Source organism: Apodemus sylvaticus, chromosome X (assembly GCF_947179515.1).
Source record: "Apodemus sylvaticus chromosome X, mApoSyl1.1, whole genome shotgun sequence".
Classification (NCBI taxonomy): domain Eukaryota; kingdom Metazoa; phylum Chordata; class Mammalia; order Rodentia; family Muridae; genus Apodemus; species Apodemus sylvaticus.
The window spans coordinates 123,730,185-123,744,279 of NC_067495.1; the positions used below are offsets into that span (position 1 = coordinate 123,730,185).

The window sequence follows — 14,095 nt, forward strand, 5'->3', positions numbered from 1 at the left end:
GCTTAAATCATTTGCAGCAGAGATAGAAACATACATGCAAGCAAGAAAATGCACAGATAAGTTGCAAAACTTTATAATTCTATGAAATAGACCTGCATAATCTTTATAAACAAACATCTGACCATTGTGTATTCTTGACTCACCTTTAGGTTTAGCTGAATGACATGTAGTGTATCAACACCAATGCAAAATACATGTTTGATGTTTAAGAAAAAGGAAGCATGACCTAATACCAATCCAGGGTTAACACATCCTAGCCAGCTTTGAGCAAGGCCCGGCTCTTTTCTCATTTTCAGTCTTCTCACCTAGGGAGAAAACCAATATATCTGCACAGCATTCTATTATCTCTATTTATCTGAACTGCAAAGTCCTTTAATCATGCCTGTCTTTTGAATCCCCAGCTCCTCTATTTGAAAATTATACTTCATTGTCACGATCCCATATTATCACATTTAAAGACACAGAACCAGAGGTTTTAGTAACATATCTATTCTACTTTAAGTAAGAATCTTTCAAGTTCACAAAATAAAACATTTGGAGCTTACAAAGAGGGGGAGTTACTCTCACAGTGAGCTGGATGGGCTCATACTTTTTCCTTTGCACTTTTTTTTTCTTTCAACTTAACTCATAAGCAGATTTTGAAGTTTAAAATATGCTCAAATATAACATTTGGTATTAAAAATAGCAACAGCAAAAATATCCAGTCTATACCTTAGAGCAGTGTATTTTTCTGCCCTGTCTGCCATACATTCTACATTTATGTACTTAATATCCCTGCATCGAATGATGGCACTGAAACTCTGTGAAATTTACTCAAATGACAGCATTCAAATATATCCACAAGTCTTGATAGTACTAAGGCAAGAAGTGAAAACAAGTACATTCTTTGATCAATATGAAGACAGAGCATAAAATGTAAAATAAGGCTTGAAAGAAAAACACTGATTTTTGGATTAATCTTCAACATTCAAATGATCAGAATACTTTAATACCTAAACCATCCTTGTCAGCTGAGATTTTGATAGAAACACAAGATTCTATGACAATTATTTCCACATAATAAACTTTTTAGAAAAGTGAGTTTTGCACCAACAACATACAAACTATATACATACACCATGATCACAATTCATGAATGACACAGTTCCAAACGTAGGCAAACTGGAACGTGGAATGTTTTTTTTTGTTGTTGTTTTGTTGTTTTGGGGTTTTTTTGTTGTTTTTTTTTTTTAAATTGGAACAAGTCTACAAAACTATGATTGGTGCTGCAGAACAAATGTGCAAACTCTGTTTATTAGAAAATATTCTTAATATATCACACGTGATGAAAACTAAAAATAGCTTTAAAACTGCTAATAATATTAACACAACACTTACGCAATTCTAACACCATAACAGGATTTTCTTCCATAATAGACTACATGGATCACTCACTCAAAAACAACACAGCTAAGAATTAGTGGAAAGTATATGCATGAAAAGTCCAAATAACGGTCGGGAGGGAGGTCCAGAAAATTCTCAAAGCCAACTTCTGAGGGTTCCATCTCTCTCTGCTGTGAAGCGCACTGGATACTCTGGGCCAATTCCACCTGGACAAAAAGAGGAAAAAAAAACAGAAAAAGAGAAGAGTTAAAACAGTATGCACTCCATGAAGTACAATTAGATTGAACTAAAAGATAAACCCATACTTTGAGAAGGAGTCGCAGGCCCCTTAGCTCCAGAGGCCTGCATAGTTGCCATGGAGGCCTGAGGCCAGTGGTCCCCCACCTACGAAGAGCTTCATCTCTGGCCAGTTGTAGCAGTGAGTGTAGAGCGCATTGGGGAAATCTTCTACACCAGCAACATAATTCTCTAGGAGATCATCTTGGTTGATCCAGCCACTGCCACAGGTGAGCTTGAGCTTCCTTCCAGAGGGAACAGGAAACATGTCTGGATTGGCCGCCGATCTTTCCTCAAGGAACTTCTGAGCACGGATGTCATAGAAGAGCAGAGAACCGTGGCCTGTTCCCACAGTGACGATGTGCTGGTAGACACTCAGAGAACGCACACCAGTGCCTCCCTCTCTGGAGCACAGTGGTGGGATGTTCTGCTGGCCTTGGCGGAGATCCAGGAATGAAACGTGGGACTGGGAACCCACAGCATAGAGGGAAAACTCATCACAGTAGGTGAGACACACGTTCTCACGGCAGTAGGGCAGCCGCAGAGACAGCAGCCTGGACAGAGAGCTTCGGGCTTTCCACAGGTGGAAATAGCCATCCAGGGACACAGCTCCCAGCTCCTGGTTTTTGTTGCTGAAGGCAAGTGCTCGCACTTTGCGGTTACCAGGATTGGTAGTGGCTTTGGGGATGGCCTCCATATCTGTAGGACTGATGTGAGCATACACAGGAAGCCCTGCATCCTTGTGCCAAGCAATGCTGCCATTGAACATGTCAGGATCCACCTTCCAAAGCGCCACAGTGCCATCACGAGAGCCACTCACAGCTACAGTGTCACTCATCCATGCAATAGCAAAGATCCAGTCCCTGTGGCCTTGGCAATCTCCTAGGCACACTGGATCCAGAGTGGGCAGCTGGTACACTGCCAGGCTGTTGGGGTTTTCACCTCCAGTGGCCAAGAGGGTCTTGGAGGGATTCAGCTCCACAGCATGGATGCCACAGGAGGGCGGGCCACGAGACAGGTCAGGAACCCTGTCGCGCATCAGAGGAATGCGCATGATGTGGTCGGTCTTGACATCAACCACAAAGAGTGTGTTGCACTTGGTGCCACACACCACCTGCCTGGCATTGAGCCACTGCGACGCGAACACCTTGTTGAGGGGGCCTAGGGTCAGCTGGCGCTCCCTCAGCAGCTCGGGCAGTCGGAGGACCCCGTAACTGCGCAGATCGCCCTCGAAGCCTGTGAGCCCCGGGTGGCCATCGGCGCCCAGCGCCCGGCCCTTCAGGTAGTTCACCATGGAGAGGTGAGCTACGGGCCGCCGCGGCCTCTTGGTCAGCAGCATGGACCCCTCTGCGTTGCCCTCCCCAGCTGTCGCCATCGCCGCTGCGGGGCCTGGCGACGATGAAGTCCCGGCGCCCTGATCGACCTCGGCGGCTTTCCGCTTCCTGCTACCTGTTTGCTGCGGGCCCATGGTGGGCGGCGGGCGGTTGGAGGGCCCTGCGGGCTGCGGCGTCTCCTGCTCTGCGGGAGAAGGCTGCGTCTGCGAGTCGGCCTGACGCATGATATCACCGGGAGCTGGAGGCTAGTGAGCTAGGGAGAGAGCGATCGACCGATCAGCGGGGAGCCTACCGAGTCCGGAGAGCCTTGGCGGCAAAGGAGGTGGTGGCGGCGTGACCCGGCGAACGACGCGAGGTCGGGCGGAAAGAGCCGAGCGAGCTCGGGAGGATCGGCTCTGAGGCCGAAGATGCGGCGAGCGAGCGATCGAGCCAGCGAGTGAGAGAGAGAGAGAGAGAGAGAGAGAGAGAGAGAGAGAGAGAGAGAGAGAGAGAGAGACTCTGCACTCTGCTGCCAGCTAGCTCTGGATTGTGGACTTCTGGGCCTTGAGCGACAAATCCGTGGAGGATAAAGACTAGGAGAGGGAGGAGGAGGCTCTGAGGGTGGTGTTGGAAGAGGGGGCGGGACAGGCTGACTATAAATGGCAGGCGTGTGCCTGGGTGAGCTTTAGGGCTTGGAGATCACGGCAAAAGTAGGGATCTTATGCCCAGCCAGAAGGGGGCGGTAGGTAGTAGTAAAGCGTACAAGGTATTAGAGGGATACAAACCCATAAAAAGGACCGGAAGAGTCAGGAAGACATTACTCTAGGGTTAGTGGTCCTGTATGCTCCCAGGATCCAACAAATCAAACTCACCCACTCCCACCACAGCAGTGAAATACTCTTCTTATTCTTCCTAAAGTCTGAAACCCATCATAGTCAATCTTGGAAGGAGGCAGCAGCACTTATTATTCTTGGTGGAAAAAAATAAAAGTGTGCTTGTTGTAATCCAGAGAGACTCATCACTAAGACAACTTGGCAGAAAACAAAATTGTTTGAAAAATAACAGTTTTCTTTTGAATAGCCATTTGGCTGTTTGGTGGTATTTTATTTTCAATGAATCATTTTTTTCCATTGTCTTCAAATTAAATGCTCTGCACTGTTGAAACAGAATCATCTGAAGATATGATATCAAATGACAGATCACTGGGCCTCAGATTCTGTCTGCCCATGATTATGTCCAGGACTTGCTGGTAGATCAGGAGGAAGTGAAGCTGGGTGTTTTGAAGATTATCTTTTAGCTCAGAAAATTAAGGGAATGGGCTAGAACATTCCAAAGTAAGGAGCTGGGGACGAAAGTTGCCATTGTCAGTTGCAGAGGCTCCTGACCTTAGACAGAACCCTCTGAGTCCTTGGGATGGGAATGTAAAGGATAACCAGAAGGTTTAATGCACAGATGGAAAGATAAAGAGAATTTTCTAGGAGCAACTAAACGTTTTGTTGTCTTTTTGTTTTGGTATTAGTTTTTTAAGCTTCAAGATATCACATACCATGACAGAACTATACTTGATCGCTAAGTAACACTGACTTTAATTAACCAGGGATAGGTTCCATAGAGGCTAGTGCCTGATACTCTAATCTAAATATCTCATAATCCTCCTCCACAGAAAGTAGTTTGTTGAATATTGGGCGGGGCATCAATTCTTTTTTTTTTTTCTCTGACTAATCAGTGTAAGAACACTTTCATGGTGTTTTCTCCCTAAACATACCATGGCAATTTGCTGATTTTATTTCTAGAACCTTTTGCACATTCACTTTGTATAAATTCCAACTACAAGCTATGAGTCTTTCTTTCCCATCATCCAAGTAAGTCTTTCTTATTCTCCAGCACTAGAGTTCTGATCCACTCCCCTATTATCTACTTTATGGCAGAAGAAATGATGAAATCAGTTGGGGTGCTCACTGAGAAACTATAGATACGTGTCTCATGGAGAAGACTCAGAGATTCAATTGTTTCCACTGGCAGGAATGGGATGAATAAGCATTTCACAAAGAATCAAACTATGTCAATAGGCACAAGGTTTGTATATGAGTAACTAACTCATGGAATTTCATGTTCATCAAGCTCACAGTGTCGATCTCATAAGCTGGCATCCCACATTTGGATGGAACCCTAAATATTTTGACTCAGGTAACTTAGAACATTCTTTTAGAAAAGTTCATGTGTGCTATTTTCACTCAGGTGGAAGCAGGATGTTTTGAGATGGCACTCTACAGTGTGTCTCAGTGTTGTTCCTGAAATGGAAGCTATCCAGGTGAATACTGTGAAAGACTTGACAAACAAACAGGAGTATAGTGGTCTAGGTAAGAGAGAGTTGCAAAAATTGAGTGCCAGGAGTGTATTATGAAAAGACTGTCAGACTTACTTACTTACTCTGCGGTCATTGGTAAATGCACTTCCAGAGCAGCAGCTAACCAGACTAAAAAAGACTATTATAGATCATCCTGTGATCATCTAGTAGAACAACCAGTGGGAGTGTACTTATAAAACAAGAAGAAATATGGAGCACATCTGTCTTTTTCTTAAGGACATGTAAGCTCCAAATGTCTAATAAAAATCCCATAGGTAGAAGATGGAATACTTTAAATTTTAGATATTTGACTTACTGCCAGCAGATATTTTTCAGGTTGAACTCCACACCACTTGGCTTGGAAGTTAAATAAATAAAAAAACCAAGTGTGCGTAATCTTTCCTCCTTTCCTTAGTAGAAGGTAGGGTTCAGAAAAAAAATAAGAAGACTTCTGTTGTGTGTGATAGCCTTTAGGTTGTTTAATGTTATTCCACAGGTCATAATACAATGTTCTCATGTATCATGTTCATTGCATAGACAGAAAGTTAAGTATTGCAAATGTCCAAACTATTGAAATATAGGAATGGAAAATTTCAGTTCTTCCTTTTAAAGCAAAAACAAAAATATGTTTTCATAAAAATGGTCTACATAGCACAACTGACAAATAATAGAAACATGTTCATGATAGGGGAGCATTAAATGGATACTGAGCCTTGTCATTAGAATACTGTTAAGGCAGTGAATTCCCCTCTGCCCTTACTGTGCCACATATGTCCTGTGCTGAAAACAACAGAAGCCTCCAACCCAGAAAATTCATGAAGTGCAGGTGATAAAATCTCTTAGAAAAAAAACTGTTTTTTCCCTAGGAAATGGGTCTGGGAAACTGCAAAGCTAACAATAGAAAACCTTTTATAGCAATATATATATCCTACTCCAACCAGACAACTGGACAGTCTACCTTATCTCATTCTCCACACTATTACACTGGCGCCAAGTGAGACGCTGATAACTCATTGTCTCAGAGGCAGGAACTAAAGTTACAGTCTCTTCAGCAAGGCTAATGTCAGTATGGCCCAGTATTGAGCTAAGTCTATACCTATTCTTACTCAAGAGATAGATTTAATAATCTCTCTTGAGAAAGTATTTATCACGCAAATATGTTGCTGTCCTCTTTAATTGTGCTCGGAAGGCTCAGTGAGAAGCTGAACTTCCATTCGGGCCTTGTATCAATGATACTTAACAACTCACTGACAAAGTGAGCTATCAGCATACTACTTTCATCCATCCCTGGTTTCAGCAGAGAGCTGGATTTTCATATCCAGTCAACAACAAAAAGACTGAATCAAGAAGTGGATAGCAGGACCACTCTTTACCCTCCAGAAACAGTGATGTTCCCCCAAGTAAAAAACTGAATGAGTGAAAGTAATATGGTTCTTTAACATTAGATATATTCTTGAAACCTTAAGATAATATTTATAAGTAGGCAATATTTTCAAGAACACAAGAAACATTCACAAAAATAATAGGTTGGAAAAAACTTAAACTCTCTATATAAGTACATATATGTTTTATAAAACTAATGGAATTAGATAAAAATATACTAATAAAATTTAAATGAATATTTTCTAATAATAAAGAACAAGGTAAATGTTTCATGATTAGAAACATCTCAAAATTGTTGAGAACAATGCATTGAAAGGGTTAAGAGGAAAACAGAACCTATCAAAACTCTAATTCACAATGATTTGTCACTCCACTAATGAAAGATCATGAATAATCTTAAATTTTCATTTAAATAAAGGTAATATTAGTACAAAGCAAGCAAGGGAAAATAATAAAGATTGAAGAAGAAATAAAATAAGATGAAGATTACAAGGCAAGGGAAGGATAAAAAAAAGCATTCTTTAAAATTCCTAAATATACTCATCCACTCCTCTTGAGCCTAATAGAAATTAAAAGTATGTAGTAGAAAGCATAACTATAGCCTGGTAGACTTCAGAGGTATGATAAAAGACTACTGTAAGGAATGTTAGACACATGAATAAAACAAGGTAAATGGACTGCTTCTCCAAAGGTGATAATAAAAGACCTTCTCTGCAATACTGTAGTATGTGACCTTGTTAGCTGCCATTAACCAAACTATAAATAGAAACTTGAAAATATTGTACAATTATTTATGAATATGAATTCATAATTTAAAGTCTCACAGAAATGATATCCCAGCATAAATATTTTTTACAGATAACTATATCAGACCAAAAATCCCTTAGTACTAAATTTACACATTTTTCCTTAACAAATAAAAATAAAATATCCAAATTGCTCAAACTGCAGAAAAAAAAAAATCCTCGTAGACTAAAGAGCTCAGAAAACAGGTATTTTTCACTCCCTGAGGCTAGTATATGTATCAAAATAGGCTTATATATGGTTTAGCCTGTGAACTTGTAATCAAATTGCTTTCTGAGATTTTGTTCACATGGCATTTATTTTTGTGAGAATGAGAAGAAATTTGAACTTTTCTTTTAAAACCAGTCTAATGAACTAAGACACTACATTTATAACATGCTCGAACATTAATTAGTTCTTAAAACCATATCTGTGCACATAGTCACATAAAATCTCTCTCTCTCTCTCTCTCTCTCTCTCTCTCTCTCTGTGTGTGTGTGTGTGTGTGTGTGTGTGTGTGTGTGTGTGTGTGTGTGTGCAGGCCAGAAGATAATCCTCTGTAGCTCTTCCTCAGACAATGTCCAATATTTTTGACACACAGTCTCTCACTGGCCTGGAATTTACAAAGTGGAATAGACTGCACGGACATTCAGGCCCAGGGATCTCTCTAGTTCTATGCCCTCAGCATGTAGGAAGGAGTATTACAAGTCTTTGCCTTCACACTGACTTTTGTGTGGGTGCTGAAGACTAAAACTTAGATCCTCATGTTTGCATTTCAAGCATTTTGCCAACTGAATTAATTTCCCCAACTGTCTATTTTCATACGTTTCAACAATTTCATGTATAAATTTTGAGAACCCCATGTTCCTCCTTAGCATGAGGGAATATATCCTAACATATTTTATAATCCTATAATCCTCAAAAAATATTGGCAAGTTAAATCTATAAACAGAAATTGTACAGCATGATCAGTTTGGATTTATCCCGGTTGTTTAAGAATGATGCATCATTCAAAAAGAATCAGTGTAAACAACTATGTCAACAGCATAAAAATATCATATTATTTTAAATGGCACAGAAATACTATTGAACAAAATCCAACCCCTACCAATAAAAGCTCTTGGCAAATTGGGAATAGGAAGAACTTCAAAAAGAACATGCATGAAGCATTTAAGCAAACATTTAATTTAAAACTGAGAAATTAGCTACATTGCCTCTTAAATTAAAAACAAGACAGAGATTTCTGCTTTCATTACTTTTTATTTAGTATAACTGAGATTTTTTCTAATCTAATAAAGGAAGAAACAGAAGTAAGGCCTATGAATAGAAACTAAATAAGACTCTGTGTTTGCCAATAGCATACCAAAGTATCTGAAAAGGATATCCTAGGACTAGTAACTTCAGTGCGTTCACAAAATTCAAGGTTAATATACAAAGACCAACCATATTTCAACATACTCCAAATATTGTTTAGGAATTCATTCAAATAGAACTTTATATAGTTGTAAAAATAAATTAAAGAGTTACAAATGTATCTACACAATGTATAGGCACAATGTGTCTAGTGAAAATTGCATAACAATATTTGTGTGTTAGAAAAAACAACATAATGAAAAGGTACAAACTATTGAAGTTGCTCATTAGCTTTAATGCAAGTTCTAGCAAATCTTACAAATATATGTTTTTATATAGGAATAAGCTTGTTAGAAAACTTTTATGGAAAGGAACATACACGTGACCAACTAATTTTACATAAATTTAAAGTTAAGAGACCATTGTTCACTTTTCGGTGCTTGTGCTTGAACCCAAAGGTTTCACACATCTTTAGATAATTGTTATACAACTGAGCAATGTTCCCAACTTCAAATTACTATTGCCTTCTTGATATGGCGTCATTAAATAGATAACAAATCAGTGTTTTCGTTGATGATGAATGAAGGAAAATGTGGCTACAAATGGACAATATTGGGCTGGAGAGATGACCTGGGGGTAAGAGCAGTGACTGCTTTTCAAAGAAACCCAGTTTATGGTCCCATACTCATATAGCAGCTCACAATCACCTCTAACTTCGGGACTAGAGCACCTGATGCTTTCTTTTCGCCTTAGCAAGCACCATACATTGAGACATAAAAGCAACTAAAATACCCATAGATGTAAAATATTTTATAAATTAGAAAAGGACAGTGGAGGTATCACTGTTGTAATGAAAATGTTTATTATATTTATTTTTCAGAGCTAGCACCCTGTAATTTTCTTATTCGAGAAAAATGACTAAAAATGATCTCTCTAGTATTCTAAATGTATTAACCATTAAAACTGAAACACATTAAGAAATGAGACATGGGATATATGAAAGTATTGAAAAATAAAAATGATGAAATTAAAGAAAAAAGTTACTCCTTTGTTAATAGGTGTAACAAAAGCATGACTCGACATAGTCGCGAGCCCTTAATTCTTGACTAGCAAGGGACCATGGGATTATGAGAATATTTGACACTGGGGAGGGAAAATACCAAATAAACAGATGCCATCCTCCTTCCTTGTCAGTATTCACTCTGCCATATGCAACTGCCAATCATAAACAGAATGAGCAGAGACAGCATATTTATCATTACTTCATAAGGAAACCTGAGAAGGCTGGAAATTGACTTTAATATCATGGTGAAATCATGATTAGTTTAGGCAAATTTCTTTCATTTCACATTTATTTATTTTACAGAAATAAAAAGAGACACAGAGATAGGGTGAGAAAGTGTGTGTGTGTGTGTGTGTGTGTGTGTGTGTGTGTGTGGTCTGTGTGCCTGTGTGTGTCTTAGTGTATCTCTGTACCATGCACACTTTGTGTATGTGCAGACATTATGGTACTCAAGTATGGTCAGTAGACAACATACAGGAAGCTGCTTCTCTCTCTCTTCCTCTCTTCTCTCTCTCTCTCTCTCTCTCTCTCTCTCTCTCTCTCTCTCTGGATATTTTATTTACTTATTTTTCAAATGTTTTCCCTTTGGACACCCCCATCACATTTCCACTTCCTGCTCACTCAACAACCCACCCTTTCCTGCCTCCCTGCCCTGGCATTCACCTGCACTGGGGCATAGAGCCTTCATAGGACCAAGGGCCTCTCCTCCCACTAATGCCCAACAAGGCCATCCTGTGCTCCATATGCAAATGGAGCCATGAGTCCCTACTTTTGGTGGTTTAGTCTCTGGGATCTCTGGGGTTTTTGGTTGGTTGATATTGTTATTCCACCTATGGGGCTGCAAAACCCTTCAGCTCCTTCTGTCCATTTTCTAACTCCTCCTTTGGGGACTCTGTGCTTATTCCAATGGTTGGCTGCGAGCATCCCCCTCTGTATTTGTCAACTTCTGGCAGAGCCTCTCATGTGACAGCTATATCAGTCTCTGTTCAGCAAGCTGTGTCTGGGTTTGGTCACTGTATATGGGATGGATCCCAAGGTGGCCAGTCTCTGGATGGCTTTTCCTTCCATCTCTGCTCCACACTTTGTCTCTGTATTTCCTCCTTTGAGTATTTTTTTCCCCTTCTAAAAGACTGTCCACATTTTGGTTTTTCTTCTTTGTGAGCTTCATGTGGTCTGTGAATTATATTTCTAACAGGTCCTGGTATCAACTATCTTTATGTACCGAACCCTTTCACTGATCTTAAAATCATAATTAGCTCTCTCTTTCTCTCTCTCTCTCTCTCTCTCTCTCTCTCTCTCTCTCTCTCTGTGTGTGTGTGTGTGTGTGTGTGTGTGTGTGTGTGTCTGTCTGTCTGTCTGTCTGTCTGTGTGTATATTATTTTTTCTATGCAGTCATTTGAACACAGGCAGAGGTCAGGGAAGACATTCAACATTATACTCTATTATTCTCCATTTTGTTCTTTGAGACAAGGTGTCTCGCTGAGCCTAGATCTCCATGGTATCCAGCAATCCCTAGCGATCCTGCTGTCTTCACCTTCTGATGTATTACAGTTAAAAGTGTCTAACACCCTGCCTGGCTGTTTATGTGGGTGTTGGAAATTCAAACTCAGTCCTTCAGGCTTGAGCAGCAAGTTCTCTTATTCACTGAGCCATTTTCCCATAACTGAAGTCATTATAAATTAGTTGTATTTATTTCTATCAATGCACATTAAGGGTTTGGAATGAATAGTGTGTTCAGTCATAGCTTCTAGGAGATCAAATAAATAGCTTAGAAGTTTCATAGGCTATACAAAGTAGTCTAATACATATAGCCAAAATTCAATCAAAATTTTTTGTTATTTTCAATTTTTTTATTGGAACAAACACAAACTACTATATTAATATATACTACTAAGTATACAAAGGGAGCATATTACATGTAATAAATTAATAAAATATTTGAGTATATTCTTTGATTATATAGTATGAAAAATAAATTTACCCTGAAAGAATACTGATTTCTTTAATTTTTTATTTTTTATTGCAACTTTAAAATTGCAAAATACTTGGTGATGGAGCCATTCAAAGATTTTTTTTCTGTTTATTTTTTATTTTTTAAAAACAGTGTTTCTGTTTGTTAATTTAATAGCTGTCATAGTTCAAAAACATATTTTAAGAAGTAACAGAGGTTTAATTAAAAAACAGTGTATTGTCTTTGGGTTTCTTATGTCATGCATGTTTTAATCCTAGCTGATAATTATAGATATATTTTTCCCTACCATGCCATTGTTCTTTTCCCTTTGGGGCTCATGTTTAGACAATCATATTGATGGTAGTTTATGGTTGTAGCTTCTGACATTTTAAATAAAACTAAAGCTCGTAAATGTTCAACTTTGAATATTTCACCTATTCTTGCCAATGAATGAGATAAAAATTGCACTTTTTTTTTTATTCGATATAATTTATTTACATTTCAAATGATTTCCCCTTTTCTAGCCCCCCCACTCCCCGAAAGTCCCGCAAGCCCCCTTCTCATCCCCTGTCCTCCCACCCACCCCTTCCCACTTCCCCGTTCTGGTTTTGCTGAATACTGTTTCACTGAGTCTTTCCAGAACCAGGGGCCACTCCTCCTTTCTTCTTGTACCTCATTTGATGTGTGGATTATGTTTTGGGTATTCCAGTTTTCTAGGTTAATATCCACTTATTAGTGAGTGCATACCATGATTCACCTTTTGAGTCTGGGTTACCTCACTTAGTATGATATTCTCTAGCTCCATCCATTTGCCTAAGAATTTCATGAATTCATTGTTTCTAATGGCTGAATAGTACTCCATTGTGTAGATATACCACATTTTTTGCATCCACTCTTCTGTTGAGGGATACCTGGGTTCTTTCCAGCATCTGGCAATTACAAATAGGGCTGCTATGAACATAGTAGAACATGTATCCTTATTACATGGTGGGGAGTCTTCTGGGTATATGCCCAGGAGTGGTATAGCAGGATCTTCTGGAAGTAAGGTGCCCAGTTTTCGGAGGAACCGCCAGACTGATTTCCAGAGTGGTTGTACAAAATTGCACTTTTTTACAAATGAGCTGATATATTTTGAAGATCCTTATTTAGAGAAGTTTTGAAATATGCTTGGAATACAATTTCTAATGCTGTTTTGTTTATGTGACAGTCTGCATAATAATTGTTAGCTTATATTTATATTCAAAGGTATGGGTTTTATGTCATGAATTCACAGATATTCACCATGCCCATCTAATAGCCCTTTTCTAACTACCCTTCTTTCTTCAACTATTCCCCTTCCTCTTAAATGGCCTCTTTGTGGATTCATGTCACCTGTCAGTTTATGCATAATATATGGTTCTATGTATGAGAGAAAATATGTAATTTTTTCTCTTTGAGGCTTACATATTTACTTTTGCAATCTATACATTTTTTTCAGAACTAAATCACATGAAGACAGAATAGATTTAAATATTTATTTGTAAATTCTCTAAAAGGAGACCTTGTTTGCAATGGCAAATTTCTTAATTGCCAGTAAATTTCCAGTGTTGAAATTGTGGATATTTTGAAAATGTCTGTTCTTATTTTTAAGTGCTTTAGCATATTGTTGACATTAAATAAAAGATCATCAAGTTTATTATGAAAGATTATTTTTGTAAAAAGCAAATATTTCAAATATCTTATATAAAGTCAGCCTTAAAGAAAACTAATATTAGGTACACTGAGATTTATCAAAATAGCCTTACAATGCAATCATATAGACCTTCTGTTTTATGGCTCTTTTTAAACTATATACAATACAAATGTAGAGCTTTATCTAATGTAATGGTTTAGCTGTTTATTAAATAGTGGTAAAATTATTCATTTTTAACATTAATATAGCTAAATATAGCCGATGATAAGCAATAAAATATGTTGAATTTTGTTGAAGGAGTATTTAGGACACAATTTTTCTTTTCTTCTGGCTATTGGGACAAGATGTTGTATAACCCGAGATACCTTTAAAGTGTGTAGCTGAGGTTGGCTGTGTGCTTCCAGTCTTCATGCCTCAGTTTCACAAGTTCTGTAATTACAGATGAATACAGTTATGAATTACCACTCCTGGGTTTATCACTCCTGGAATGAAACTAAGAGCTCCCTAAATGCTAAGGAAAAATACTCTACAAATTGAGTTACATGGCAGCCTAGAAATTCTTGTAATGATT

General features: G+C 38.7%; 1 protein-coding gene and 1 pseudogene across 1 annotated transcript; one reads left to right on the forward strand and one right to left on the reverse strand.

Annotated features, from left to right (window-relative positions):
* Window positions 1-6: 6 nt before the first annotated feature.
* LOC127675417 (DDB1- and CUL4-associated factor 12-like protein 1) lies at window positions 7-3,546 on the reverse strand. Its single transcript, XM_052171554.1, has 2 exons — window positions 1,689-3,546; window positions 7-1,589 (listed from the first exon to the last, which is right to left on the reverse strand). Exon 1 carries the CDS (start codon window positions 3,215-3,217, stop codon window positions 1,712-1,714), a length of 1,506 nt encoding a protein of 501 aa, XP_052027514.1. The 5' UTR covers window positions 3,218-3,546; the 3' UTR covers window positions 7-1,589; window positions 1,689-1,711.
* Window positions 3,401-14,095, forward strand: part of LOC127674673 (protein SEC13 homolog) — a 46,838-nt pseudogene continuing 36,143 nt past the window's right edge.